General features: G+C 37.5%; 1 protein-coding gene across 4 annotated transcripts in view; it reads left to right on the top strand.

Moving 5' to 3' along the window:
• LOC149597169 (uncharacterized) overlaps positions 1–27,493 on the top strand; it is a 267,950-nt gene that overhangs the window by 144,598 nt on the left and 95,859 nt on the right. Inside the window, exon 1 of one of the 4 annotated variants that reach the window (XM_089861129.1) lies at positions 17,827–18,364. The exons of the other annotated variants lie outside the window; for them this stretch is intronic. Within the exon in view, the coding sequence (XP_089717255.1) occupies positions 18,261–18,364 (104 nt within the window). The 5' untranslated portion in view covers positions 17,827–18,260. Of the gene's footprint in view, positions 1–17,826; positions 18,365–27,493 lie in introns of those variants that run through there. 4 annotated transcript variants of the gene reach the window in all.

Genomic DNA, 27,493 nt, shown 5'->3' on the forward strand with positions numbered 1-27,493 from the left:
ACTTTAAAAGATGGACGAATTTGAATAAATCACGAGCGCATGCTTGCAGGGGAGCCCGTTTCCAGGATAATGATAAAAATGTTACATCCTAAAATATTTTTGCCTTCTTGAGCTGTATTAGGTTATCAATAGTTGTCCCGCACTAATTTGGATCCAGGGGTTTAGTTTCTCCCGGAGATGCAAATGCGGAATAATTAGCGAAATGATTACCAATGCGTGGCGCGTGCCAGTTCGGATCGTCTTGAACCACCCGCCGGCCAATCAGCTTTCGTTTTAAAATTCTAATTAGGTAAAGATATAAATTTAATTGTAAGTAATACTTGAAATGGTGTACACCTTAAGGAAATACTTTAGTATAGCTTATCCTGACAAACAAATTATACTAGGTTCACACTCTAAAAGCCAACCGTATTATGCGTGAAAAGTGAATACATACAATCATTAACCTAAAGGGGGCATGCAAGGCGTTACTTACTTTCAACGTCATATTCAGCTGTTAACCAATCAGTAATCGTCAAAAAAAACTAATTCTCTTGACACAAACCTTATAACATAGTCCGTAACTACATTGACAAGGTTTCTATATGTCGTGTAATTTTAAGCCAATAAGGATTGGGCAGTATGGGCCCCCCTTGCAAATTAAAATAGTAGGCGAGGAGGGGGGGTCACAAAATTGAAATTAGACCTTACAACACGAAACTTAATACACGTGTCTCTGTCTATACTCGTTTGTAATCTTAATCCAAATTGGTGAAATGTCTGTCCTAGCTCGAGAACGGGACAGCTGCTAAGAAAATGGTGTGTGCGTGAAAACTGATCTGCCCAATATGCTTGCAGTATAGGCGTGAAAAACAAAATAAAAACTTTTTGGCCCTTTTGCATCGCATGGCGCGGTGAGCTTTTCTCTTAGCGTAGGACAGCTGTCCCCTTTGACAAGTTACGGGGTAAACAAGGCATCCATCAATGGCCAATTTAGGCAAACGACAGAAAACCCAAACCAACCAGAAGAGCTAGAGAAAAGCTTTAACACACGACCCCCTGTAAAAGGATACCGTTGCCTAGCAACCACCACCAACTTTCTTTCTTTTTGTACACCAAAAATTTATTTACTCTTTTAAAAGTTTTTCGCGCCAAGAAATGATTTATGAGCACGTGCAAAAATATTACGTATCGCGTTACCCTATATACACGCGTTTAAAATCTCGTGCGCCAATATTTTATTTCACGCGCGCGCTTAAATTTAAAGCACGTGATTTACTGTGTCACGAGACGGCAAAAAAAATATACACGCGTTTAAAATCTCGTGCCAATATTTTATTTCACGCGCGCTTAAATTTAAAGCACGTGATTTGCTAAAATTTAACAAATGTTAACGAGACGCAAAAAAAAAATAAAAATATGTATTTAGGCCTAAAACAAATTGGCGCGCGCGCGAAAAGAGATTTTATTTTCAAATTAGCGCCAAGCAAAAGTGAGTTATTTCCGCGAGTGTCGAACTTCTTAGGGTCAACAATCAGTTTAAAAAGAAGAAAAGTGAGAAAGCAATTTTCCGCGTTAATAAATACCCTATGTCTACTTGTTAGAATTAAGGAATGCTCGCGTTTTTGGCGTTGGCGCGTCGGACCCAATGATCTCCAAGTAGAAAATTTTGACAAATGACGTGAAACGCGGCACTTTGACCCCGAAATAATTTCTACAAACTCTCCGTCCGTTTTCTTGGAGCTAATTGTAAGATGGTAAAAAGTGATATGAGATTATGGTTATATTCGTCGCCTTTGTTAGTATTGGTTCTAAATTAATAGGCGTTAAAAATTTCACCGGGACTCAATCCCAAGTTAGGAAGGACATTTTAGAAAAACATATTTTTTCTCGCAGGCCGGGCAAGGGCCAACTTAACTTTCGGTGGGTATTTTTGGGGATGTATATATATACCTATAGAGTAAGTCGAGGGTGCACTTGAAGCAGCGCAACTTCGTGGACCTCCCTGATAGTGGAATTATTTTTGGGGGTTTTCTCTCTAGCAGCCATGATGTAGCTTTTGAGAAAACAGTGCCACCATCGTTTTCGCATCGCCATATGGAAAATCTTAGTTAAATCACGGAGACTCTATAAGGGGAGTTGGCTCTGAGCCCAAAATTTCAATATCCAGTGAGCTTATAAATGACCTTGGTATACTAGTTAATTGAAATATAATTTTTCTACCTCGTGAATCCCGTTATTGTCCGGTAGATAAGTTTAGTTGGCTCATCAATACGTCTTAATCTCTTAAGTCTTCTGGCAGCCATATTGGTGTATTTTAGCTTTTCTTCCGGCCTTCAACCCACCAGTATTAAATTACCTGACTAATCTTAGCTCCCCACGTCCATCTGAAACCGTTCTAAATGGGGAAACATTTATGACTAGAGATCCATGATTTAAAATTGCTGTTTTACAGAATAAACAAAAACTAATACTACTTCTACTACTACTACTACTTCTTCTTCAACTCCCGCTATTGAGTCTCCCTGGTGGAATCAAACAGGGAGGTCCGTAAAACTGCTTAGAAATCGGGATAAAATTTACTTTGCACCTCATTACTCGTACCACGGATTTAGAAGAGACGCTTGCTGCTTGCTCCTGATGCACTTGAAAAACACTTTTAACAAGAAGTTTTTAGACGTTCGCGTTTACACTCCTGTCACTCTTATAATAAACGCGAGCTTGAGAAAAAATCATCTCCCTAGTCCTACAAAACTTGTTCCTCATATTTAACATAACATGACGGTTTTTAGCTAAGTATATACGCTTCCAATTTGTGAATAACCCGTGTAATAAGGACATTGAATGATTTAAAAACACATCCCATTTTTATGTCTATTTAAAACACGTATAAAAAATTCATAAAAATTAAACCACAAATATTAAATTGGTTTAATTAATAAATTATTCAGAAACGCTTTTAAAGGGAATGGAATAATAAATATATTTAAAGTTGAAACTTTTCAACGAAGCTTGTTGATCAGATCAGAACCTCTCGAAGGAAGCAGTCACGTTCACGTGACCCTCCTTAAAGTGAAATAACCCCTGACCACCCACCCACCAATCCACTCCTTTCTTTCTTGGAAGGAAGGAACGCCATCTATTAATTAATAAAGACGGCTTAGAGTGATTGATTAAGAATAGCTTCGGAGGCGAACCCCCCCCCCCTTCTTAAAGAGAGAGAATGCTTTAACAATTTAAGAACAATTGGGCACAGAGGGGGGGGAAAGGCCCCTTTCATTTTAGCCTCCCCCCCCTTTGCCCTGTTAAAGACTGACTTGAACCGTACGAAACTTAAGCCTTACACACACACACCGTTCATTGCATAGATTGAGTGGGGCCTAACTCTCTGGATAAATCACGACAGCTTGGGCGATTGCCCCACCAATCCGCCCCCCTCTACCCCAATCCCCGTTATACTCTCTCTCGCCCCCACAAAATGCTTTTATTTAAAAGAGGTTGGTAGGTGCCTTGGAATATTGGGTGCTGTGATTGGGTACTTCGCAAGCTAAGAATGGGTTTAGGTTTATTCTTGAATATTAAGACTTTTAAAAGATTTCTAAGGGGGTCATTTGAATTTTTGAAAACTGAAGGGTTAGGTCGGGTTGTACACTGAAGTAATACTGGATTGGATTGGATTCTACGGGATGGGTTAGCTAATCGCCTTGTGGTATTATCCTACTATATCTAGGGGTTTCTCCCTACCATGGTTTTAAATAGTATGTTGTGTAGGGGGAGAATGCTACCGTAGTTTTGAATAGGTACAATAGACCCTGTAGTATTATCCTACTATAACTAGGGTTTTCCCCCTATTATGTATTAAAATAGTATAATGTATAGGCGTTAAACTACTAAATAATAGGAGGAAAATGCTACCGTATCTTCGAATAACTAATCAATCTTTAGTTAAGAATAGGTTCTAAAATTATGATTTTGGTCTTGGAAAATCGAAGGCATTCTAAGGTTGTAGCGTAACATATATTAAAACCAATTTAACCTGGTACTTGGTTGCGGTATAGTGGCGTAGGGTCAGGCTTTTATTAGCAGTGTCAGGTTATACCGGGGTTTTGGGGGCATTTGGGGGGGGGGCGAATGAATGACGTATTAAAACACGCTTCGATTGCTTTCTTAAATGAGCGGATGCTTTTGGGGGGGGGGGTTTAAAGGGGGCGCGCACCCCCCTTTGAGAGATTTTACACGCTTAATTTAAAGATTGAATTGATTTGGGCGCAAAAGCAAATATAGCTTTATACAAACTTCAAGATTTCAAAACTTGGCGAGACAAAAGGCCCTTTTCATTAATATTGCATTATGTAGATTTTCTCCGATTTTAAAGCCACCACAATCTACATCTCTTTCTATTTCTGGCTGGGACTTGATATTTAAATTCACTCTTAAACAGTTCCGTTTTAATTTTAAAATATAGGACTATATATTCCTAGAATTATTTTTCAAATTAAAATTAAATAGGAGATTGTATATAGCGTATAAATTAAAGAATTTATCTCACGTGAAATATATAAATAAATTTTTCACGTGAGAATAATGAATAATCGCACGTGCAAATGAATAAAAAATCACGTGAGAATAATGAATAATCGCACGTGCAAATGAATAAAAAGTCACGTGAAAATAAAATAAAATAAAATAAAAAGTTTTGCACGAGATTAGGATTTTTTTGCGCGTGAAAATACATTTATTTTATCCAAAGTTAGAAATAAGTAAGTTAACGTCTTAATAATGTTCCGAAGTTACCAGGGGAATGTATTTGTCGATGTGTCCGAGATATACTGGGCTTTGGATAGAGGCATCTCCGTGGCTTGACCTTGCTCTTCGTAACATACCAAGATGGGTCTGGCCTGGAGACGGGGCGAAAGATACCGAAAATTTTGAAGAGAGAGAGAGAGAGAGAGAGAGAGAGAGAGAGAGAGAGAGAGAGAGAGAGAGATTTGACACCTCGCTCTATAGTGATGTAAAGGCGGTGGAAAGATGACTATCATGATGTATGGGATACGTGTTGCCATCATACACAATACTCGCGCGCCCAAGGAAGGAAATATTTCAAAGAATACAAAGGACCGACCGACCGACCCATCGCCGAGGACAAAATACCAAAATATTTCCTAGATGTTAAAATCTGATTTTATACAAAATTCTTAGCCCAAATATCAACGCCATAGACAGTGTGCGCCGCTAAATTCCCATTACCCCCATTCAGGGTTGCCAGTCATTTCTTGTTATATGTGCATCTCCCGCATTCGTTCAGGTTTCAAACTGAACTGAATCGAATTACAGAATTCTATTCTACAAGCTTGTTGTAGATTGTGGCTGAATTGCACGCGTCACGTATAACTGGCAACACTTGTCCATACACTATCTATAGTCCTTGAGGTGTTACCCAACTCCAAGGCGCTAAAACACTACACTATTTTCCCCCATAATGGTCGGTCCAGATGCTGCTGTCTTCTATATAGTGCACTTTGTAAATGAGGCCCAGAGCATTTTTCCCTGAGTCAGAGCCGGGTCCCCTTGGCCAACTAGGGACCCATTTACGCCTTCAACGTCCCCCCTCCCCCTCCGCTCCTCACCTTGTCCCTGGGTCCCCCAAGATTTGACCCTCTTACTTGCACCACAACTAAATCTAAAAAGAAACCGTAGATTTCAACTTGAATCTTCGCTAAAACTATAGTGGTTTAAAATAGACGTTACGTCGTGACCCTGTATTGAACTTTGAGTATGAAACGATCCTAGGTTTACAATATGTAGGTCGATGCGTGTTGGGGATGGGGGTTTGAGGCCGGGGTTATGACCCCTCAGTCGATTACTTTTGATAGTTCTCTTGGGGGACCTTATACTCTCTCCCTATACGTGACCCGGGGTGTCCAGAACGCTCCGTCCTTTTCCAAAAACTAATTTTCGGCACCCATGACCAAATGCTGCTTTTTTATACCAATAATGATGCTCAAAGCAGTGCCGTGCATTTTGGGGGGGAGGGTCAATTGGAATTGGTCCTAGTTTCCACCTACAACCGTATTTATTTTTTTAATAATTTCGTAAAATTTTAATTACGACAAAATAATGCAAATAGATATTCGGAACTTTAGGGCGAATAATGTTTTTTAAAGTATTAAATTTTTTGTTGACTAGACAGAGGTGTCGATGTCGAGTTGCGCAGAATCAAAGTCCGCTTTGCGATAAAAGTAATTTATTTTGTGAAGTTTTGTTAAATCCGGATTGCTTTGAAATTGAATCTCTTTCTCTCTCTCTGATTTAAGCCTTGGCCAGCACGCAGTTTCGAGGGGTGTATTGTATAGTGTTTGTTACTTAGCTTAGCCGTAGATAGGCCTTGGTTTGGAAAGTCTGGAATTTCTGGTATCATATCATGCGGTGTCGATTATGTTGCCAACGTGTAATTGAAATACCGGTAAGATTACCCCATCACGAAACACGGGTCATTATGACCGCCAAGCAAAAGAAAAACACGTATTCTCCCCCCCCTCCCCCACACCCTTCCCAGAATGCATTGTAGGCTTTAAGGTCACGGATATACCGTGCTTCGTTTTCTTTTCTTTTCTGACGCGTACGCCTACGTCGGCTTTAAGAATAAGCTTCTTCTATTGCAGACGTTCGCGTACGAGTTTTATATAAAATATCTATAATCGGCGCGTGATTTTTATCAGCGCACGTGGTGTCAAAAAATTGGTTGGCGCGCGAGATAAGATTCTTTCGCGCCTTTTTTAATGGACTGTATACTTAGCGCGAGCTTATTCGCGCCTTTTTGATTCGAGGATTGACTCGGGTCTCGCGCTAATGATATTTTGAATATAGTTCAACGCACGCGCCAGCTTGACAATGATGATAATCCTAAGGCGTATTAATACGTAGTGTTAAACCTCGTATAAAAGAAAGTAGTCTTTGTCAATTGTGTTTGGTACTTGGAATTTTAAGAATTTTAGATAATATTTTCATTCTTAGGTAGGTTTTTTGTATTTAAATATTAGTTAATCGTTTAATTAAGTTCAATGACCCAACGTATATTAAAAAACTAATTAAAAAAATAGACTTTGTAGGAAACCTCCCAAAAAATTCAATAATTAACACGCGTGGCCCCGTAAAATATTTTCTGTTGGGCCTAAACATCCTTTTAGTAAAATTTTAATAATTAGCTCACGATTACCCACCAGAAAAATAATTAATAATCCCCCAGATATAAAAAAAAATAATAAAAATAAAAAATGGTTTCTTAGATTACTCTGGAAGGAAAACCCGAAACTGCTTCTTGATTTCAAAGGAAGCCGCCGAGAGTCGCTTTAATCGTTTCCTCCCAAATGTTATACACCATTCGGGATTAGGGGGAGAAGAGAGATTAAATTACATCCCCCTCCCTCCATCTAGAAACATATAAAATTATATCCCAAAATATTAAATTTGATATTAATTAGATTATTTCAATTGTTAATATAATTTTCGCAATTATTAACTACGATTAAAATATTAATTATATTTATTTTTTAATGGTTAGTGTATTCAATTGTTAGCGGAGTGTTTAATAAAAATACCATTTAAAAATTAATTATATTTATTTTTAATATTTAGTTTATAGGGCCCCAAAGTAATTGTTCAAACTCTAGTATAATTTAAATAAATTATATCAAAGATTAGATATTATAGATTAAAATCTACAGGTTTTTTGACCAAACCCATGAAAATATTTTTAGTTTTTAGCTATAATTTATTTAACACCTATTATATTAAGCAATTTTAAAATAGCAATAATAATTCCACGCGGGATATTATAAGTCTTTTTTTGCGCGCGCGAGAAATATGGCGGGAAATTGAACGTGCCAAAATCGATTAAAAGTTCTTTTTTCACGCGCTCATCTCGACCCTCGCGCAAATCAAAAATTTTTTTTAAAGTTTGTACCGAGGGGTTGGACACTATTCAAAAAAATCTAGATTTTTTTACCAAGCAGGTATTAATATAAATATTATTCTCAGCTTCATACAGTGTCTGGCCCCTTTTTTTGGGTGGTTTAAAAGGTGGTCATTAAAATACCTGTAATGAGATCCTTTTATATATCGGGTTATTTTTTTTTCATCTTTTTGAAAATGGACACGCCCCCTTTTTGAAGAAGAAACGTATCCCCTCCCTTCTCCGCTTACTTCAACTTCCTCCCCCTTTCTCCACCCCCCTCGGGGTTGTTTTAATTTTAATAAGAGCGAAAACTTTGGTAACTTTGAAAGTTGCATCTTGTCTCGTTTATTGCGGTTTTGAAATAAGATACACGGGTCTATTTTTCGATGGGGGTTTTTAAACTTTCGGAAATCATTTTTCATTTCTTTTGAAAAAAATCACGGAGCCGTTTAAGGCCCGGTGTAGGTGAGGGGGGGCGCGAAGGGGTTAAATTTAGGGAGATTGTAATCTTAAAGATATGATCCCCATTAATAGCTATCGGAGCTTTTTCTTAAGATGTATGGCCATCTTATATAATATAAGGATATGCGAGAATTTATATTTCAGAGTAATTTTTTTGATCCAATGGATTTTTAAATTAAGATTTTTTTTAACTTCTGCCATGTTTAAATTTTAATGTTTGTCTTAATAAAACTCTATTTAATTTAATTTACTAATTAATTTTTCCTTTTGTTCTATTTCTAGGTAAGTACAGAACCAAAATTATATATTTCTCGTGAATTTCGCAACATCGAATCAATTTGGAGAAAAAAATCTGGTAGGCCTTGTTGTCATGGTTACGGTTTAATTCAACCACGTGCAATATTTCCCGCCTTTCATTTTTAAAAAGGTCTCGTGCAATATTTCCCGCTTTTATTATTCTTCAAATCTCGTGCAATATTTCGCGCCTTTTATTCTTCAAATCTCGTGCAATATTTCGCGCCTTTCTTTCTTCAAATCTCGTGCAATATTTCCCGCCTTTTATTCTTCAAATCTCGTGCAATATTTCCCGCCTTTTATTCTTCAAATCTCGTGCAATATTTCCCGCTTTTTTTCTTAAGTTCTCGCGCAATATTTCCCTCCTTTTATTCTTCAAATCTCGTGCAATATTTCCCGCTTTTTTTCTTAAGTTCTCGCGCAATATTTCCCGCCTTTTATTCTTCAAATCTCGCGCGCCATTTGAAAACCACGTGCTTGACTGGGGAAAAAAATTCCCTTTAAATTAGAGAGGGCATAAAAGCCCTCTAAAGAATTCCTCAAAATCGTCAGTGGAAATCTCGAATTTAAATTGCTTAATTTGCTACTCAATTAATTGGACCGAAATTCGAGAGATTTATCTTGAACGTTACTTTTAGAGACCGGTATAGCCTGCCTCTTTCCAATAGCTAATTTCTTTTCACCTTAAGAGATCTTCCTTATTAAGCGTCGCTCCTAAAGGGGGACCCTAACTTAAATAGTATTGAATACCGAGGATGAAATGAATTTGACATTATCAGCTCCTAAATATCTCGGTGTTTAAATCAGGCGAAAGAAATCAACTTATTTCTTTTTTATTTTAAAAGGAAACGTTTTACGTAGGTACGCTGCATTCCAGCTCTTAATTAGTTAGGAATGGCGTAAAAACGTACCACATCAAAGGGTTTATTTAAGGGTGGGCCATTTGAAATATTTAGATCATAAAATTTGATTCAAAATACCTACCCAAAAAAAACGTTAGATTTATTTGATTTAAAATAGATAAATTTCATATATAAAGACTCGGGTCATGTGAGTGGGTAAATAATAAAAATCGCCATAGGTCATCCTAGGTGGCGCCTTAGTTCCAACCCTAAATGGACAACGTTGAGGTTAACTGGGATTCAAGCGCCTCACTGGCTCCATCTATCCCCAAAATTTTATTGATATTTTTAAATTTCATAATCTTCCTCTTCATATAACCCTTTTTATTCGATTTATTAATATTAATTGGATTTTGAATTAAAGTCGAACCTACTCCAATGAAGTAATTAAAAAAATCCCTGGCAATCGGCAATTTTTCGAAGCCCGTTAAATATATTGTAAAAGCGACAAAATTTGCATACGTACCCCTCGTTATGGGAAGAACAACTTGTAAGTTTTCGATCCGATGTCATGGTCAAATAAGCTTTATTCAAATTTTTCAAACTAAGCCAATTATAATGTCCAGGCAGTTTAAAATTCAAGTGTATATCATTTAAACCCAATCTCAGTGCCAACTTAAATTGAAAAATTAATGTTATATAAGTTGGGGAGACGTTTTTAAGTTGACACTGTTGTTTGAATTGTAAATCTTGAAGGGTTTCCATCGGGACGGCGGAGAAGGGGCTCTTGTCCGGACCCCCAAGCTGAAAAAGGGTTAATTAAGTTAATCCCGATGCGAGTACCGCAGTTTTCTCTTTGTGTCAGACCGTGTATTAGAACGACAGGCGCCAGTCTGTCTGGACCATGTCAACTCGAGGGTACTTATATCTGGCCATATTTGATTTCAAATTTAGACAAAGGCTTCTTTTAAATTTGCATAAATGATATTTAGATTATCGGGTGCAGCTACGTCACGTTTATTGTTTGCAACGCTTTTATTATATATTATAAACTGAACTGAACTAGTGCTGTTACGGGGATAAGAGTTAGGCGGAGTATTTGACAGATACCAAAGGCAGGGAATTTAAATATTGACCTAATAAGGTTAGGGAAAAGTCAGGGAATTTAAAAATTGACCGAATAAGGTTAGGGAAAAGTCAGGGAATTTAAAAATTGACCTAATAAGGTTAGGGAAAAGTCAGGGAATTTAAAAATTGACCTAATAAGGTTAGGGAAAAGTCAAGGGATTTAAAAATTGGCCTAATAAGGTTAGGGAAAAGTCAGGGGATTTAAAAATTGACCTAATGAAGTTAGGGAAAAGTCAGGGTATTTAAAAATTGACCTAATATGTTCAGGGAAAAGTCAAAATAATTAATTTAATGTGAAGTTTTAAATTTATCTTAACCTAATGTCATCTCCTTCATTAAATATGATGTCCATTATTACGTACTTACCACGTGATTAATTCGCGTATAAATACGAATAAATTCATATTAGTTCCTTTTCGCGCTTTTTGGTTTAAATGAACTGAAGTGAATCAGGGACTTGGCGCGATCACAATACGACCATATTCAACCACTCTCAACTTGGTCACAATTGCGCGAGTCTTCAATAGGATAGGACAGATGCGACGTGGAACTCAATGAAATTGAAAACTAAAATAGAAATAATTTCTTCCAGCTGCTAAACGTCACTCAATGAACCGAACCGAATCGAATTCAATCGTCATATATAGGCACTTGAATAAAGTCCCCCCCCAGTTCATTGTTGACGGGGGGATATCCCCTCAAATCTCATGAAAAGGCACTTTATCAAAATTGATGGGGTTTAACTAGTTAAGAACTATTCATAGAAGCCCCAACTTCCACCGCGCAGACGCAAACTCGTGTTGAAAGGGGTCACAAAACCCCAGCGACAATGACATAAATAGTTTATTAAAATATTAAGATTGCGTCGAGATTTTTTGGGCCCAACTTGGCTTGGGGCGCAGCTAAAAGTGCTAAGCCTTTTCCTTTTTGGGGTCCTGACAATCCTTTTAACTAAGGGGTTTGGGGGTCGAAATAATCTCCCCCCCCCATGACTGCTTTTGAATGATAGATACAAAGGAGATTTTAAGATTTCCTCTTAACAATTGATGGTACCATTACCAATGGTACTTTTTAGTTAAATTGTGTTTCCGGTTTGATAAGTAACTAAAATTTGCAGTGGTACAGTACTCAGGGTACTCGGGCTCACCTAGAACCTTACCTTAAAAAATTCAACTTGATTCTAGAGAGTTTAAGTAAAAAATAAAAATTCAAATTATCCCAGCCATGTTCGAACAAGTTTAAAATAGATTAATTAGTTTGCTGTTTGTGGAATAAACCGTTCCATTAATTTCATTTGAGAAGCAAAGACCACAGGAGGGTCGCCTTCTAGGGTTATTTTCCTGGCACCAAAAAGAGGCACCGCCAGATGGAGCCCAACAGCGGCTTTTTGGCTCCAGGAAAATAGCCCTAGTAGGCGACCTATCCGCTGCTCCTGAGGGTCTTTACTTCCCTAATGAAATTAATGTAATGTTTTTTAACAACCTAACTTAAACTGTCTATTTCAATGCATTCCGCATGCATGAGAAACTACTCCATGTTTTGTAACTGGATCTTTAGATATTTTTTTCTTCTGAGAGAGTATGGGTCCTAAAACGTTTGACTATTGTACTCTTTAAGAATGGAACCCCTTACTTCAGGGGGTGCATCAACCCATCGGGGTCCCCCACCAGTATGGGTTGAACCAAACGTTTACCATCTCAAATACTCGCAGTGCTTCTACTTCAACTTACTTCACACTGCATCGAGTTTTTCCCAAATTTTGTAAACACGGTTAAAAATACGGTGCTAGAAATATCTATTAAAATTCGAGAAACGAAAATAGCCTGGTACTGGTACCGTTGGTGACATTTGATGGTTAGTCAATGATGGAACAGTTTCCGTTTTACCAGAGTTTCTCAACTTGGGATTCTTTTGGCTTTACTTTCAATTCTTTACGGTGCGTGGTTGGTGTTTTTGCTTTAGTTCCGGGGGTGAATTTCTTAACTGACCGTGAAAAGGATTTCGCCGGACCCCCTAAGTACTTTTGACCACATGCGTTGTTGAAGCGACCACTCCTTTCAATTCGAAGGAATTGAATTATATTTGCAACAAGAAAGCAAGTTTCCTACACTTTTGTAATCCTACTAAGATTACAAGATTGCTGAAATGAAACCGAAATAGGTTTAATAGGGATTAAGTTATTTGATTCATTCTAGTTTATTTTCCATGTCCCTGATTGGTGCAGCGCCAATCTTGTGCATACCCTTGGATAGAGGACAATTTAGGCTATGATATATATTCCAGGGATTTTCCTGGAAATATTGTTAAACTAGAGTTACGACGTTTCAAAGTTATTTTTTAACTTTTGGCGCCAGTAATCGTAGCTCGTGCGATATCCCGCCTAAAATTGAAAAATCGTAGCTCGTGCGATATCCCGCCTAAAATTGAAAAATCGTAGCTCGTGCGATATCCCGCCTAAAATTGAAAAATCGTAGCTCGTGCGATATCCCGCCAAAAATTGAAAAATCGTAGCTCGTGCGATATCCCGCCAAAAATTGAAAAATCGTAGCTCGTGCGATATCCCGCCAAAAATTGAAAAATCGTAGCTCGTGCGATGGAGTTAAATATCCCGCCAAAATTCGTAGCTCGTGCGATGGAGTTAAATATCCCGCCAAAATTCGTAGCTCGTGCGATGGAGTTAAATATCCCGCCAAAATTCGTAGCTCGTGCGATGGAGTTAAATATCCCGCCAAAATTCGTAGCTCGTGCGATGGAGTTAAATAGCCCGCCAATCCTGTATCCATTCAAAGCTGGCGCGAGATTAAAAGTAAAAATGGCGCTAGCTCTTAATGAGACATTTCCAAGTCATAAATCAAAAGTTGCTTGGTCCTTTTTAGCGTTCTGGGAAATAGCGGGGAGTCCCCTTTTAAAGAGTAACATATTGTAACCGTGAAATGTCACCTCGACAAAAAAGACCCTGTCTTAAAAATTAAGATCTGAAAGGAGTTTGGGGAATGGAGGGGGGGAAGTTGGTATGGCAAAGCAAGAAAATTCCCCTTCTTAATTTAAATGTCTTGTTGAAAAAGGGGCGGAGTGTTTTATTGTTTTATGACAGGAAACTTAAGGGGGTTCAAACCCCACACACAGACAAATCTTGCACTAGTACTTTCTAGAGAAAGAAAAAGACAAACCTCGTGGGGTAATTTAAGGGCTGGACCACGCATGCAGCTTCATTAAGAAATTGAGCGCGGTGCTTTAGGCAATCATTGTTTTAGGGTCTTTCTTTGCCCCCTCCCTCCCCCTAACCCCGCCACATTTCCCTGGGATAAGAAATTATACTCTCTGAGTGACTTGGAGGAAATTTACTTTCAAAATAAGATAATTAGTATTACTTAAAGTTAATTCTTTATTTATTGTTAATTTTACGTTTTGATGTCCAATCCAATTTGTTTTATTGCCAAGGCTTAGGATTTCAAGGTCACGTTATTACCCGAATCACGTGACCCTAACCTATGACCCCAGTAATAAGAAAAACACGTTACAATTTTAGCGTGTATCTGTTAAAAGCGGATAAGGATACCAACCGGGTGTGATACCAAAAAAAAATAACTGTAGCGATACCATGCACTTTGTCGTGGGAATCTTTAGGGACACCAGGGGGATGGACCCCACAGGTACAATACCTTTTTTTTGGCGAAATAAATAACCTTTCAGTAACAAAAGAAACTAGGCTGGTATTTCTTTTTACAGCTCCGATCTCTAAAAAGAAGAGTCAAATTCTTTTCTACAAAAAACGGTTTTAACTTTACTTTTTTCTGGAAGATGTGTCCGTAGTTGCTTGGTACCTGTACTTGTACACTTTATATTTTGAGGGGGCCATAGGTTTTTAGAAGCCCTGTAAAGTAGTAATGGCCAATTTAAGCTTGTAAGTAAAGCCGCCCCAAAAAACCCAGCGGTTTTAGTTTAGCTTTAGACCCTATTTTTATCCCTTTTACACAAAAAAAGGACAGCGGCAGTGTACCCAGCATGCACCACGCCTATACTTTTTATTTGGGATGGAAATTCAAAGTGAGTTTTATTTTGTACTGAATGCAGTTGTTCCTTTTTTATTTTAAAGTTTAAGTTCCGGAGGACTTTTTCTAAGAAATAATTGGTTACTTTTTTAAAATATTTTTCGAGTTTTTTTTTTTCAACGCAAAATCTGCCATCATTTTTTTTCTTGTAAAAAGGGACAATTTTTCTATTAAATTTCTAGAGGGTTTTCTCTAAAAATAGGCCTAAAATTTCGGGGAAAAGTATTGAAGGGATTTGGTGATGCCCGATATCGAAGTTTTACTGGAACCGATACATAGTTCAGTTACAGACTAGGATGTATACCATTTACACAAGGAGGCCAGTCTCACTTCCCAGGTGCAAATCATGGAGTCTAAAGCCAGACCTCCTTGTGTAAATGGTATAAATCCTCTTAGTTTTAAAACACATTGTATACCGATTTTAACCGATTATTTAATCAAGTGAAACCGATATCGACCGATTATTAACTGATTAATCAGGTAAATTAAGCCAAAATCGAAACGATATATCGGTTAAAATGCCTACGCCAAATCGGTCACTGATACCGATAATGATATCATATCTTTTTGTACGACTCAAGATTGTGTTTTTAAGCGATTTCTAAAATAATTAAATACAAATAAATTTAATTTAATAAAATGGATGCGATATTTTAGTTTGAAAGGGTGGGTGATATTCCCTTTAAATTCTATCGATCGGTTTAGCTTTAGCTGGACCTAAATTCGAAGAATAGGTCTTTAAATCTACATTCATAATCATTTTTCAAAGGCAGCTTTACTGTTTGTTCTCCCTTTTCTTAACCTATCCGAGCAAATATCTCCAATAAGCGTGGGTGTTCCGTTTCGTACGTTTCCCAGAATGCATTTGGATCTTGGAAGAGCCCAAGTTCCAGGAACGAATTTGGACAATTCTAAAGGTCAATGAGGGTGACCTTTAACATTTAATTGAACCATTTATAATGAGTGGGAGGAATTACCGAATGGAATTTGTTACGTTCTCAAAAACTAATTACTAGAGCCCAATTTTACTACAAATACCACTTTTATCCTAAAACAAGTATCCGACCTCTCAAAAAAAATTGAGAAATCATTTTTTGGGACCCAATAGACCACTTTTATCGTGAAACAAGTATCCGACCTCTCTCAAAAAAAAAACGAAAATTGAGAAAACATTTTTTGGGGTTTAAGCGTAAATAACACGGAGGTTTCGTTGGAGAAAACATTCGGACTAGTTGTCTGTCTGTCAGTAACGCTTTGAAAATCGCTCAGTATATATTTTTTCGCGAGATTTAAAATGCCGCTTCGCTTGCTGGTGATGCCCGATTTTTATTTTCGTTTTTTGCAATTTCCTCGACTGGGATTCGCGAATTCCGAATCGGAAACAAGGCCGCATTACGGATACCATGCTTGCCCCCCCCCCAAAAAAAAGAAGGTGGTACTAGATAGTGGTACCTACAGCTTCTTCCTTCTATATAATACTAAAGGGTGTTGTGGGTGGAAGGAAGGAAAGTCACTTTCTTCCCAAAAAAGAAAGTCGATAACTGATGGCGAAAGGAATTGAGGTGGATTTCTTTTTGGCGCCTTTGGATATCCATGGCTGCAATACTTGTAAAGTATCATCATGCTCTCTACCCTATATAGAAATTGAATCCAAATGGTGAATCATTTCCCACGTCGCAAGCGAAGACGGCAACGAGACCTTATATCCGTTCCGTGTCTTTATAGGTCAACCTCTTAATCCCATCGTGCATTGCGAATCAGTTCTAACAATACATTAACTGATTACAATGTTTAATTATTTTCTGTTGAATTTCAATTTACTTACGGATATTTTTGACTAACTCCCTTATACCCTCTATTCCTCTATTGTCTTTGACTTCAGCGCAGTGTTGTCAGTCCAACTTGGTCCAAGTACCGAGTCAAACTGAACTCCTAGTCTTTCTCTCTTGACTCACCAATGGCCTGGCAAAAAATGTATTGCTGGACCAAAGTGGCAATGGCCTAAGACTCTAAATTTGCGAAATAAAGCGTGTTACTAATTAGTAATTATTAACTTAACCTTTATGGTACGGGTATTGCTCTAAGTACAATGTCTCGAGTACTTATTGTAATATTGATACGCTCGCCTAACTAAGTGACTGCATAATAGCTTTTGAATTTGTTGACATAATGCGATGAAATTGGATTATATTCCAAGGTATTCTGTCTATACATACCTCTTCTGTGTATTATATAGCGAACATTATCTACGTACTCATTTGTAGCTAATTAAGTAAGGGCAGATACAATCAAGTTTTAAATAACAAATAAAATAGAAATAATTTTATTCTTTGAAAATTACTGGCGCACGTGGAAAACATAACCTCAATTTCCCGCCTTAAATCGAGCACGTGGAAAACATAACCTCAATTTCCCGCCTTACATCGAGCACGTGGAAAACATAATCCCAATTTCCCGCCTTAAATCGAGCACGTGCAAAAACATAACCTCAATTTCCCGCCTTACATCGAGCGCGTGCAAAAACATAAACCCAATTTCCCGCCTTAAATCGAGCACGTGAAAAACATAATCCCAATTTCCCGCCTTAAATCGAGCACGTGCAAAAACTTAAAATTAATTTCCCGGGCTTAACAACCCTTTTCCAGTTAAAACCACGTGCAAATAAATCCCAGCGCGCCTTTTCATCGGCCAATCCATCCATTACGTAAATATTATTTATTCCATTTTACATAAAACTGTCAGTTTTGAACGAAACAAAAACAACAACAATTTATCTTAAACCGGATTATCTTAAAAACAAGTTAAGATTTTAAAAGAATCTTCCCCCCCCCCCTCTATCTCTATCACCCCGTCATGGTGTTTTGAAAAATGGTATCTTCCTTAAGGCGCGCTGGAGATGAAACTTTCAGCCATCCAAGAGTCTAGCACGTTTTTCACGCCATTGGTTAACGTTGCCGGTGACGTCACGGTATCTCGGCGGGCCACCGGTTTTGCACGCGAGAATGGCACCCCCCCCCCGTTCCCGCCGCGTCTCTTCGGCCCACCGCCCGCCGTGTTTTGCCAGCATTCGGGCTAGAGTCGCGCTAAGTGACGCGTCGAGGAGATCGGGGAGCGCGCTAACGCCGGCCAAGGCTTAACGTAAAAACCATTGTCATTCATAAACCAACCAACCTTTTAAAATATTTAAATCTATTCCGTGTCGTATTAATTAATCTCGTTTAAAGTCGCGATTGAATTAAAATATTTAATTGTCATGCCGAGATTACGTAAACACTGTTATATTCGTCGTTCTAAAAGTTGCCATAAGTAGTTCCGAAATTTAAAAACTTTCTTAATAAGAGAGAAAACCAAGAAACAAGCCCGAGTTCTTTGAGGTATTACTCGTCGATCGTCTTACCGGACCGTGAAATTTTTTGCCCGCCGTTAAATACGGACCCGCCGACCGCGGAACCTTAAGAAAAGTTTCCCCGGTGGAGTTTGTTTTTTATCGGACCATCGGACCCGTGAATATTTGTTTTTGCCGAAGATAATAATTTAAATCGATAGAAAATGCCTTGGATTTTGGTATTTTTCTTGCTGGCCATTTTGGACCAAATTACGGACGTAGCCTGTATGCGATTAGCCGACATTTATTGGAACGCTTCAAACCCAATGTGAGTTCTTTAAAAATGTTTGAAAGGGGTCCATTGTAAGCGCCTTACACCCTGTTTAATTTTAAACCCTGATTTACGGTCCTCCCAATAGGCCTAATATTTTAATTTTAAAATTGGCGCGATTCTATCTGTCACCATAGCAACCACCACCAATTTTTTTTTTAAATCCCCGGGGTCTAGTATTAGCCGCCATCGTATAGTTGAAGCACGTTACTAAAATGAAAAGATAGGCAAGTATCCAACCCCGAGCACGAGACATTTCTTTTTAAATCCCGGGGGGTCTAGTATTAGCCGCATTCGTAAAGTCGAAGTACATTACTTCGATAATAGAGATAGGCAAGTGTCCGACCCCGAGCACGAGACATTTCTTTTTAAATGCCGGGGGTCTAGTATTAGCCGCATTCGTAAAGTCGAAGTACATTACTTCGATAATAGAGATAGGCAAGTGTCCGACCCCGAGCACGAGACATTTCTTTTTAAATCCCGGGGGTCTAGTATTAGCCGCATTCGTAAAGTCGAAGTACATTACTTCGATAATAGAGATAGGCAAGTGTCCGACCCCGAGCACGAGACATTTCTTTAAAGCTCGCGCGAAACGAAAAGGGAAATATAGAAGTGGCGCAAAAAAGCTCGCGCAAAAGTTGAGTTTTGGCGCGCTTCGACCAAGACTGGCGCGTGGTGGTTTATTTTGGCGGGTAAAGCGAAGGGAATACGAACTCGGGAACCTTTCTAAAATCAATTTAAACTCGATTGATCCGTACTCGAGGAACTACTAGAACTACTAGTAGTAGTAGGTTCAAACTTCTAGTAGCCCGGGTTTATATTTGAATATCTTTCTATATATATATATTTTCTCTCTCTGTCGAAGGGGTCACGTAGCTCGGAGTCGAATTGTCAAAGCTTCAAAGGCTTACGTAAACTTATTGAAGCGCCCCTCCGTCCGTCCGTCCCCGTCTGATATTCACTTTATTCAGATATTCAATAATACTTCTTCCATTTTATTCGACGTGTTTTTTCTTCAACTTTTTTTAATCGAATCTCTTTTTTACAAACATGCTTTTATATTCCCTTTAATATGTATAATGGAATTTAAATGTATTAAATTCTATAGAAAAAATATATATATTATTGGGTTGCCATATCCATGTAGCCTAGAGATAAATTCGTTTAAAATTAAAATTTAGATTAAAATGTGGATTTTGTAAATTCAAAATCCAAGTTACGGGAGCTCCAATAATGTTTAAAATAACTATTATTATGAGAAATGCTAAATAGATTTTGCGCAGCAAATACTTGTAAGTGTTGCCACTCTTTAGTGACGTTTGCAATTGAACAACAAATTACTGGCAACCCTGTCCCTGAAGCGCATGCGCTGTGTTAAAGATGGGAGAAATTATTACGAAATTCCCGAAATTTTTAGTGAATAATTCCTCCAAAAACCCAATGAAATTTAAAATCAACACAATAGGGTCTTGGCAATTCGGGCTTAACTCCGCCACCAGCGCCATTATGGTATGTTTTTTTAACAGAATGAAAGCTACATGTTTTTTAGCACTAGTGGAAGGTAGCCTGACGTTTCATGACGTAGTACTGCCAAGTCCCTATACTTATATCTTGAACTTGAAAATAGATTTCATGGAAAAACCATGTAAATCAATATTAACAAAAATCTTAAATCTTCAGTGATATGAAATCTGTGTTTTTTCTCGATGTCTGTAAGCTGTAAGCCGTAATCCTTGTAGGGGGCTTAAGAATTAGGGGTCTCTTCATTCTTGTACAGAGGGATGAGTGGGGGGGAAGGGAGAGGTGTTATCCCCCCGCCGGTATAAGGGGTGCGAAGTCAGACACTTCTTTAGCGCGCAGACTTGAAATTGTAGGCAAGTGCCAGCCAGTAGAGGCAACCGCCGAGAACAGATCATCAAATTTTGGTTTCCAGTAACCGGTCCAAAGGTACTATGAGATTTTTTCCACCCTCGGGCCATTAGATGTGTATGTATATCTTCTTCTACCTGGTCGGGCAACTTTTTACCTTCCTTCGGGATGATGATGATGATGGTGCTGGTGTTAGTGGTGGTTCTTGCTTGTGCCATCCATTCCTGTTACAGAAATGAAAATCATAAAAATAAAAAAAATTATTTAAAAGTTCTCTTCTGAATTCGAGTCTGCCATGCCATGAAGACTGTTACGTTACACGCTTGGAAAGTGTAAAAAAGATACGCCCATTCTCCTATATGTGTCTAATTTTTGAAACGCGCCAACCAACATTTCTTAAGATTAGGCCTACAACTTGCTGCCCAGATAAACAGTTTTTAGACTTAGATAGAAGTGGCGCTAATATTTAGTTTTAATTTATTTTTAATAATTATTATTTAGTGTTCCACTTAATGTATGACCATGAATTTAGTATAGTTGCGTAGAGGACAGTTAGGGCTATAGTATACTCGAGGGATTTTCCTGGAAATTTCGTGGAAGTGGAGTTATGACGTCATGAAGTTGTAGTTTATAGGTCGTGAAGCCACATCGCCATGTTGTGTTATTTAAAGTTGATTATCTCGGCCCCTGATTATTGTAGGACAGTGATTTTAGCACCATTGGATAGATTGCAATCTAGGCTATCATATACTCAAAGGATTTTCTTGGAAATATCGTGGAAGTAGAGTTATGACGTCATGAAGTTGTACTTTATAGGTCGTGAAGCCACATCGCCATGTTGTGTTATTTAAAGTTGATTATCTCGGCCCCTGATTGTTGTATGAGTCTGATTTTAGCACCATTGGATAGAGGAGAATCTGGGCTAAAATATACTCGAGGGATTTTCCTGGAAAAATCGTGGAAGTATAGTTATGATGTCACGAAGTTGTAGTTTAAAGGTCGCGACCCTTGTTGAAGAAATAACGCCGTGTTATCTTATTTAAAGTTGATTATCTCGGCCCCTGATTGTTGTAGGACTATGATTTTAGCACCATTGGATAGAGGAAAATCTGGGCTCAAATATACTCAAGGGATTTTCTTGGAAATATTGTGAAAGTAAAGATATGACGTCACGAAGTTAGAGGTCGCGCTAAAATCCTCTATCTCCTTGAAGTTTTTTTTTATTTCTTAATTTATGTAGTTTAAAGTTTTAAACATTAAAAAACCCCAATTCAAATTTAATAATAAATTGAATGTGGAAGCGAAAAAAGACACGAGGGACATAATCCGTGCAAACGTTGCCAGATTATATTATTATTATATTTCAGGCGGGCTAACACTGCCTGGAAAATAGATTTTAAAATGAGTTAGTATCGTAGATTCGAGCCTACGCCAATGTCACCAAATAGATAATAAAAATATATAGACTCCGCCTTTTAACGCGGTATAATCTCCCCCTTAAAAAAACAATATATTATACTTTTTCAATTTATAGTCGTAATTTACATAAATCCATAAAAAATAACCGAAAATGATATCCGCGAAATTTCATTCGGATTTACTTCCAAAGAGTAAAGCTACGTATACATCGCTATATAATTAAGTTACGTACCAATGGTATCACTGTCTTACCTATATTCTATAGTATCATCTTTCCTTTGAAATTTATCTCGGAAAATCAAATGCAAAATTTCGGGGAACGATATATATATATCTTTAACCCTTTGAAATATGTCTGTCTGCTATATGCTACCATAAGTTTGTAAGTGATATGTTTCTTCCATAAGTTTGTTAATCTCTGGTTAAGTACTGAAAGGCTTGTAATGATTTTGAAGTGAGTGAGTAAGGTGAGGTAGGTCATAGATTCGAGAGGAGGTAAAGCGAGCTAGGGAGACGCCTGGTGAGTGAGTGAGGGGGCGCTGTTGTCAAATTTGGGCTTAGTAATGCGGACTAAATAGGAGTGCCTAGATGGAATAGGTCCTAGCTGCAAAATTAATTAACCACCACCGAGTGTACTTAGGACTTCAATTGACTCGCTCCCCCTCGTTCTACCTCGAGCTCTCATTTGTAAGTCTCTCAGTAGCATTATGAATCGTATTGGTAGTGTCATACTTATCATTCAACATATATTATAAACTTATGATACTACGGAGATAGTCATGATGACGCTCAATGTTATTTTTGTATTTGATTTAATATAGTCGAGGAATAAGAACTGTCATTACTCTATATCAATATAAAGTGTACGAACGTAAAAAAAGAATCGAATAAAAGGTCTAGGGATAAAAAATCGAAATAAATTTTATTCAAAACAATAAATTCTGTAAATTTAAAAAACATCCCCGGTATAAGCTTGAAAAGAGAGAGCTAGGGGAAGCCAGGATTAGATTTTCAAACTCTCTCTCAGCAAATATAGTATTTTATGTATTGAAGTTGTAATATAAATTTTAAATAATCTTGTTTGGTTTTATTATTTTTATAGGCAAAGTGTAGGGGATTATAATCAAGACTGAGAAGGGATTTTTAGACCCAAAATTTATTGATAGCTGAATTTATTTTGGGGGGAGCCAAATTTATGTTGGATCATTGTAATTTGTTAGTCTGTATTTACAATAGTAAGAAATAGCGGCAGATTATGCCAATATTTCACGCGCCGCCATGTTTGGAAAAACATTAAATAAAATAATATGTGCACGAGAAATGTTTTTAATTTATAATACTTCACGTGCAATTTTCAAAAATCGTTTAATGAAAATTTCACGTGACATATTAAAGATGTTTGGCACGAGAATTCTTTTTATATATATGCATAATATTTCACGTGCATTTTTCTAAAACATTAAAATTTCACGTGCATTTTTCTAAAACATTAAAATTTCACGTGCATTTTTCTAAAACATTAAAATTTCACGTGCATTTTTCTAAAACATTAAAATTTCACGTGAAATATTATAAATAAAAAAATGAATTTTCTTAAAATATTGGATGAAATTTTTAAAGTTTAAAATAGCACTAATTCGTTTGGGCTAATTAGCGTGGGGTGTGTCTATTTAGCGGTCAATTAGCGTTAACAGACGGTGCCAGGCTGTAGTAGTTTTATGATTAATTAAGGAATGAAGTTCATTTTTCCCGAATGGATTGGAATTCCATCCTTCCTTCCTTCTCTCTCTCCTTTGTGGCCCTTTATCCGCATTGATTGGGGTCCCCTAAATTGGGCCCTTCATTCCTCAAATTAGGCCGATTGGGGCCAAGAGGGGGGCCGGCATTTTCCCCCTCCCTTGTTATTAATGCAAATCGACTATTATATCCGATAACGGTTAACATCAAGCGGCCCCTTTGACTTGTTCCCGAAGTCGACTTAGTTGAGTGGCCTTTGCCATTGCCATTGCCATTGCAAATTTCAAGAGGCGGGGATGGGGCTGTCTAGAGAGTGACCGACCCCAAATATAATGATGAGCCCCCCCCTTCAAATTGGACAACGCGGACCCCCCCCCCCCCCAAATTATCGGTTTCAAGTTTTAATACGTTTCTATTATAATTAAATCTTACAATGAATTTGTTTTATTTTATTGAGATGTGATGAGATTCTTTAGATTATGGGTTTTATTATTTAATTTCAATTGGACTACTTTCTTTAATCTTTGATTTTATATTGCGTATTAATACGCTCAGTTGTTTTAGTCTGGAAAATTCCAGTAGCTTTGCCCTTGTTCCAATAAATAAGTACTTAAAGTAATGGTTAAAACTTAACTATATTAATTATCTAATATATTTTTAAAAATGGACTATCAACTTTTGGACATTAAAAAAATTATGAAAGGAAAATCTAGTTAGCTTTGAATCTATGCAATTTAAGTTTGAAAATTAATTATTTAAAATTGTAGAGATAATTCTGCGTCTAATAATCAATTCCACGAACCATCCAAGACACTGATTGAAATTGTACTACAGTAGTACAATTTCAATCAAGCTAAAATGTCCAGTATGGCAACACTGCATTAGCAGACATCTTAATAAAATTAACCTTTAACCCTTTTCAGTAATTAATTTAAGATAGATGGTAACGGTACCCAATAATGTAATATACTTATCCTACCCATCCGACCCCCCAATTTCCCCCCGAAACCCTTTTTACACGTGATCTTCCAAGTCCAAATTCACCCCCTGAACCTAGTAAGTTCTACTTTACCCCCACGTTAGGCCTAACTTTTAAGCCTCGGTCTCTATACTTCCAGGGGGGGGGGGGGCATTTTGGTCTATGAAATGCCTGGTAGTGGTGGTGGTGATAGGAAACAACTTTTGGCCCCGGAAAGAAGACATCAGCGCCCTTTGGCTAATTGCTACTAGAACCAGTAGGAAAACTACTAAATATATCCCCTAACAGTTGACACTAATTTCCTATAATAGTCTTAGTAAAGAGTAGCTTTAACTTCAGTGTTCAGATACGTGGTAAACCGTAATCCCATAGAAAATGCATTGACACCCCAACTCCATTACCGTGATTGTTTTTAGGGGGGGGGGGGTTATTCCCCTCTTACCCCCCCCCAATGCCTGACATGATTTTCCCTCTATGTTATCTTCAAATTGAAAGTACAATGTAAGGGGTGCCTTAGTTTGTACGTTTGTATTAGGACAAGTATATGGGGTTATTGAATTTAAAGGTTGAGATGAACTTTGCGTATGGACATAGTGTTACGCAATCATTGATTTTTTTCTTTATCAAAGGCAGGTATCAATATTTTTCCAATATAAATCACAAATGACAGGTCGTGTTTACTTGATATAGATTTTAATATTGCGAAACATGGACGGCTGCCATTAGTGTTCAACTTTCATGGCCGAGTATGTTAATTTTCCCATGTTCAACTTGAATACAATAATTCTTGCCTTGAAATTAACAGTACTCTAAGACTGAGATGAACTTTGACTCGTGGGGGTTTGCCATTAGTGTTCAACTTGAATACAATAATTATAACTTTGAAATTAAACAGTACTCTAAGACTGAGATGAACTTTGACTCGTGGGGGTTTGCCATTAGTGTTCAACTTTCATGGCAGAGTATGTTAATTTTCCATGTTCAACTAGAAAACGATAATTCTAGCCTCGAAATAAAACAGTACTCTAAGACTGAGATGAACTTTGACTCGTGGGGGTTTGCACCCATTCTCAGCGGGCATTGAAATAAAAATAAAAGATCTTGGGCCCAGGGTACTTTGGGGGGAGGGGGCAATAGCCCTGTTAGACTTCTGACGACGATCTAGACGCCCCGCTTAGCTTTTCTGCTAAGCGCCTGACTACTAAAAAGGACCAATCAGGACCTCGGAAAACGACAATCAAGTGATGAAGAAGTCTTGGATGGATGGGGGTGAGTGGGGGTTAGTGGGTAGGGGTACGAACCCCATGAAACCTTCCCCCGACTCTTTTAATACGTCATGCTGAGAAGAAACAATGTGATGTCTTCTCCCCATAGCCGTTACGTCAAAGTGACTTTGAAAGAAAGCCTCTGTGACTACTCGCCTTCAAAAGCTTTTACTTTGATTATTTGAATTTTTTACATTTTTGTTGCGTTTTGTTTTGGCAATGAATTGCTGTTGGAAATATGGGTGGAGTTATGACAAGATTAATTGGGCGTACTTAAGGGGTTAAAGGTTAAAGTCAGGCACTGAACGACAGGACAACCCAGTTCTCAATCAAACTTAAAAGGAACTAGATAAAATAAAAATTCTGAGAAAAAACTATTTCTCGTTTAGAATATCAAAGTAGTGACACTATCCCTTTAAAATTGGTATCAAAAATTACCGCCATAATCTATATATTTTTTAGTCTAATGCATTTTAAATTATTGTACACCCCCTAAATTAAATAAATAGGTTACCGCGACACCTTTTATGGTGATGGTGGTGACACACCATTTGAAACATTCTTTTTCAGCCCCCAAATTATTCTTTGAATTGAACTACCTAATACTTACTTGGAAAATTCGCAATTTGTCAATGGTTACGACCCAACTACTAAACTTCCGGTCCCCGTGGTTGCTATCAAAATTTTACAATAGAATCCCACCATTACGTTACCGGAAATGGAGAAAGTAATTAGCCCTTCCCCCACGATGCTGGTGTCAAAATAACGGTTGATTTTTTTCTGTATTATAGTTATAGGTTAAACACCTAATATAACACCACCACCACTTTGGCATATGTTATCGAGCCAGCCAGCCAGCCGGTACCATGATTACTATAGGTGCCATTAGTACTTAATAATATATAAAGAACAGGGTTTAACCAATAAGGAGTAATGGCAGTTGGTTCGTTTGGTAAAATCGGCAACATTGTCTTTCTTTTATATACATACAAAGTTAGCCCTAACATCCATTACTTTTGTACGATGAAATATACACGAGTATAATAACTGAATAATGGCAGAGTATGTTATAAATTAACAATGTGGAAGCGTACAACTGCTGATAGATGATATTGAGGAAATGTATTAGAGAGCTGCGGTGTTACCATCTGGTTTAGCTCAGTCGGAAATCATTTTGAAATAAACGTTACCTTTCTACGAAAGATACAGGCCACCCCTAAATGAAATTATACAGTTAAAGATGTTTTAAAGGATATTAGAGAGGTCGCACACTTGCCGATCATAGTATTCCCAACAATATGTTAAATAAAATCTAGCGTCAACGTAACTTGAGACCGTTATTACATTCAAAACCGGTTTTTCTCTATATTAACAGCTTTCATGTTAAATTGGTATACTTTACTAAGTGTTTTATATTAAAGTTTGAATACTACACGAGTTAAGCGAAGTATCCTACCCCTTTATGTTGATATTTTAAAGATGTATAAATGAAGATTAAGATTTTTTGTGAGTGGTGGTTGGGGGGGGGGGGGCTAAAAGAATAGGTTAAGTTTTTCATGAAACCAAAATAGTCAGTCAGTATATTTGAAATTCCGGTACTAGGAAGCGAACGCCATGTTTTTAAAAGCAGAGTTCTGGTTTTACTTGGGAAGGGAAGGGAAGGGAGTCCTTTTTTTTGGTACAAAGGCTGTTGATTGTTATTTACAACTTTAGATTTGTTACGATAGATTAAAGTTTAAATTGAATCAAAGATTAAAATCGAAATAGGATCGTAAATTTAAACAATAATCTTTATTTGTTTAATTTGCATTCGCGGTTTATTTATTTTTTTTTTTGCGAAGTTATTGAAGAACCCTC

Source organism: Phalangium opilio, unplaced genomic scaffold (genome assembly GCF_054372755.1).
Source record: "Phalangium opilio isolate 3A_F unplaced genomic scaffold, DU_Popi_V2 ptg000369l_1, whole genome shotgun sequence".
Classification (NCBI taxonomy): Eukaryota; Metazoa; Arthropoda; class Arachnida; order Opiliones; family Phalangiidae; genus Phalangium; species Phalangium opilio.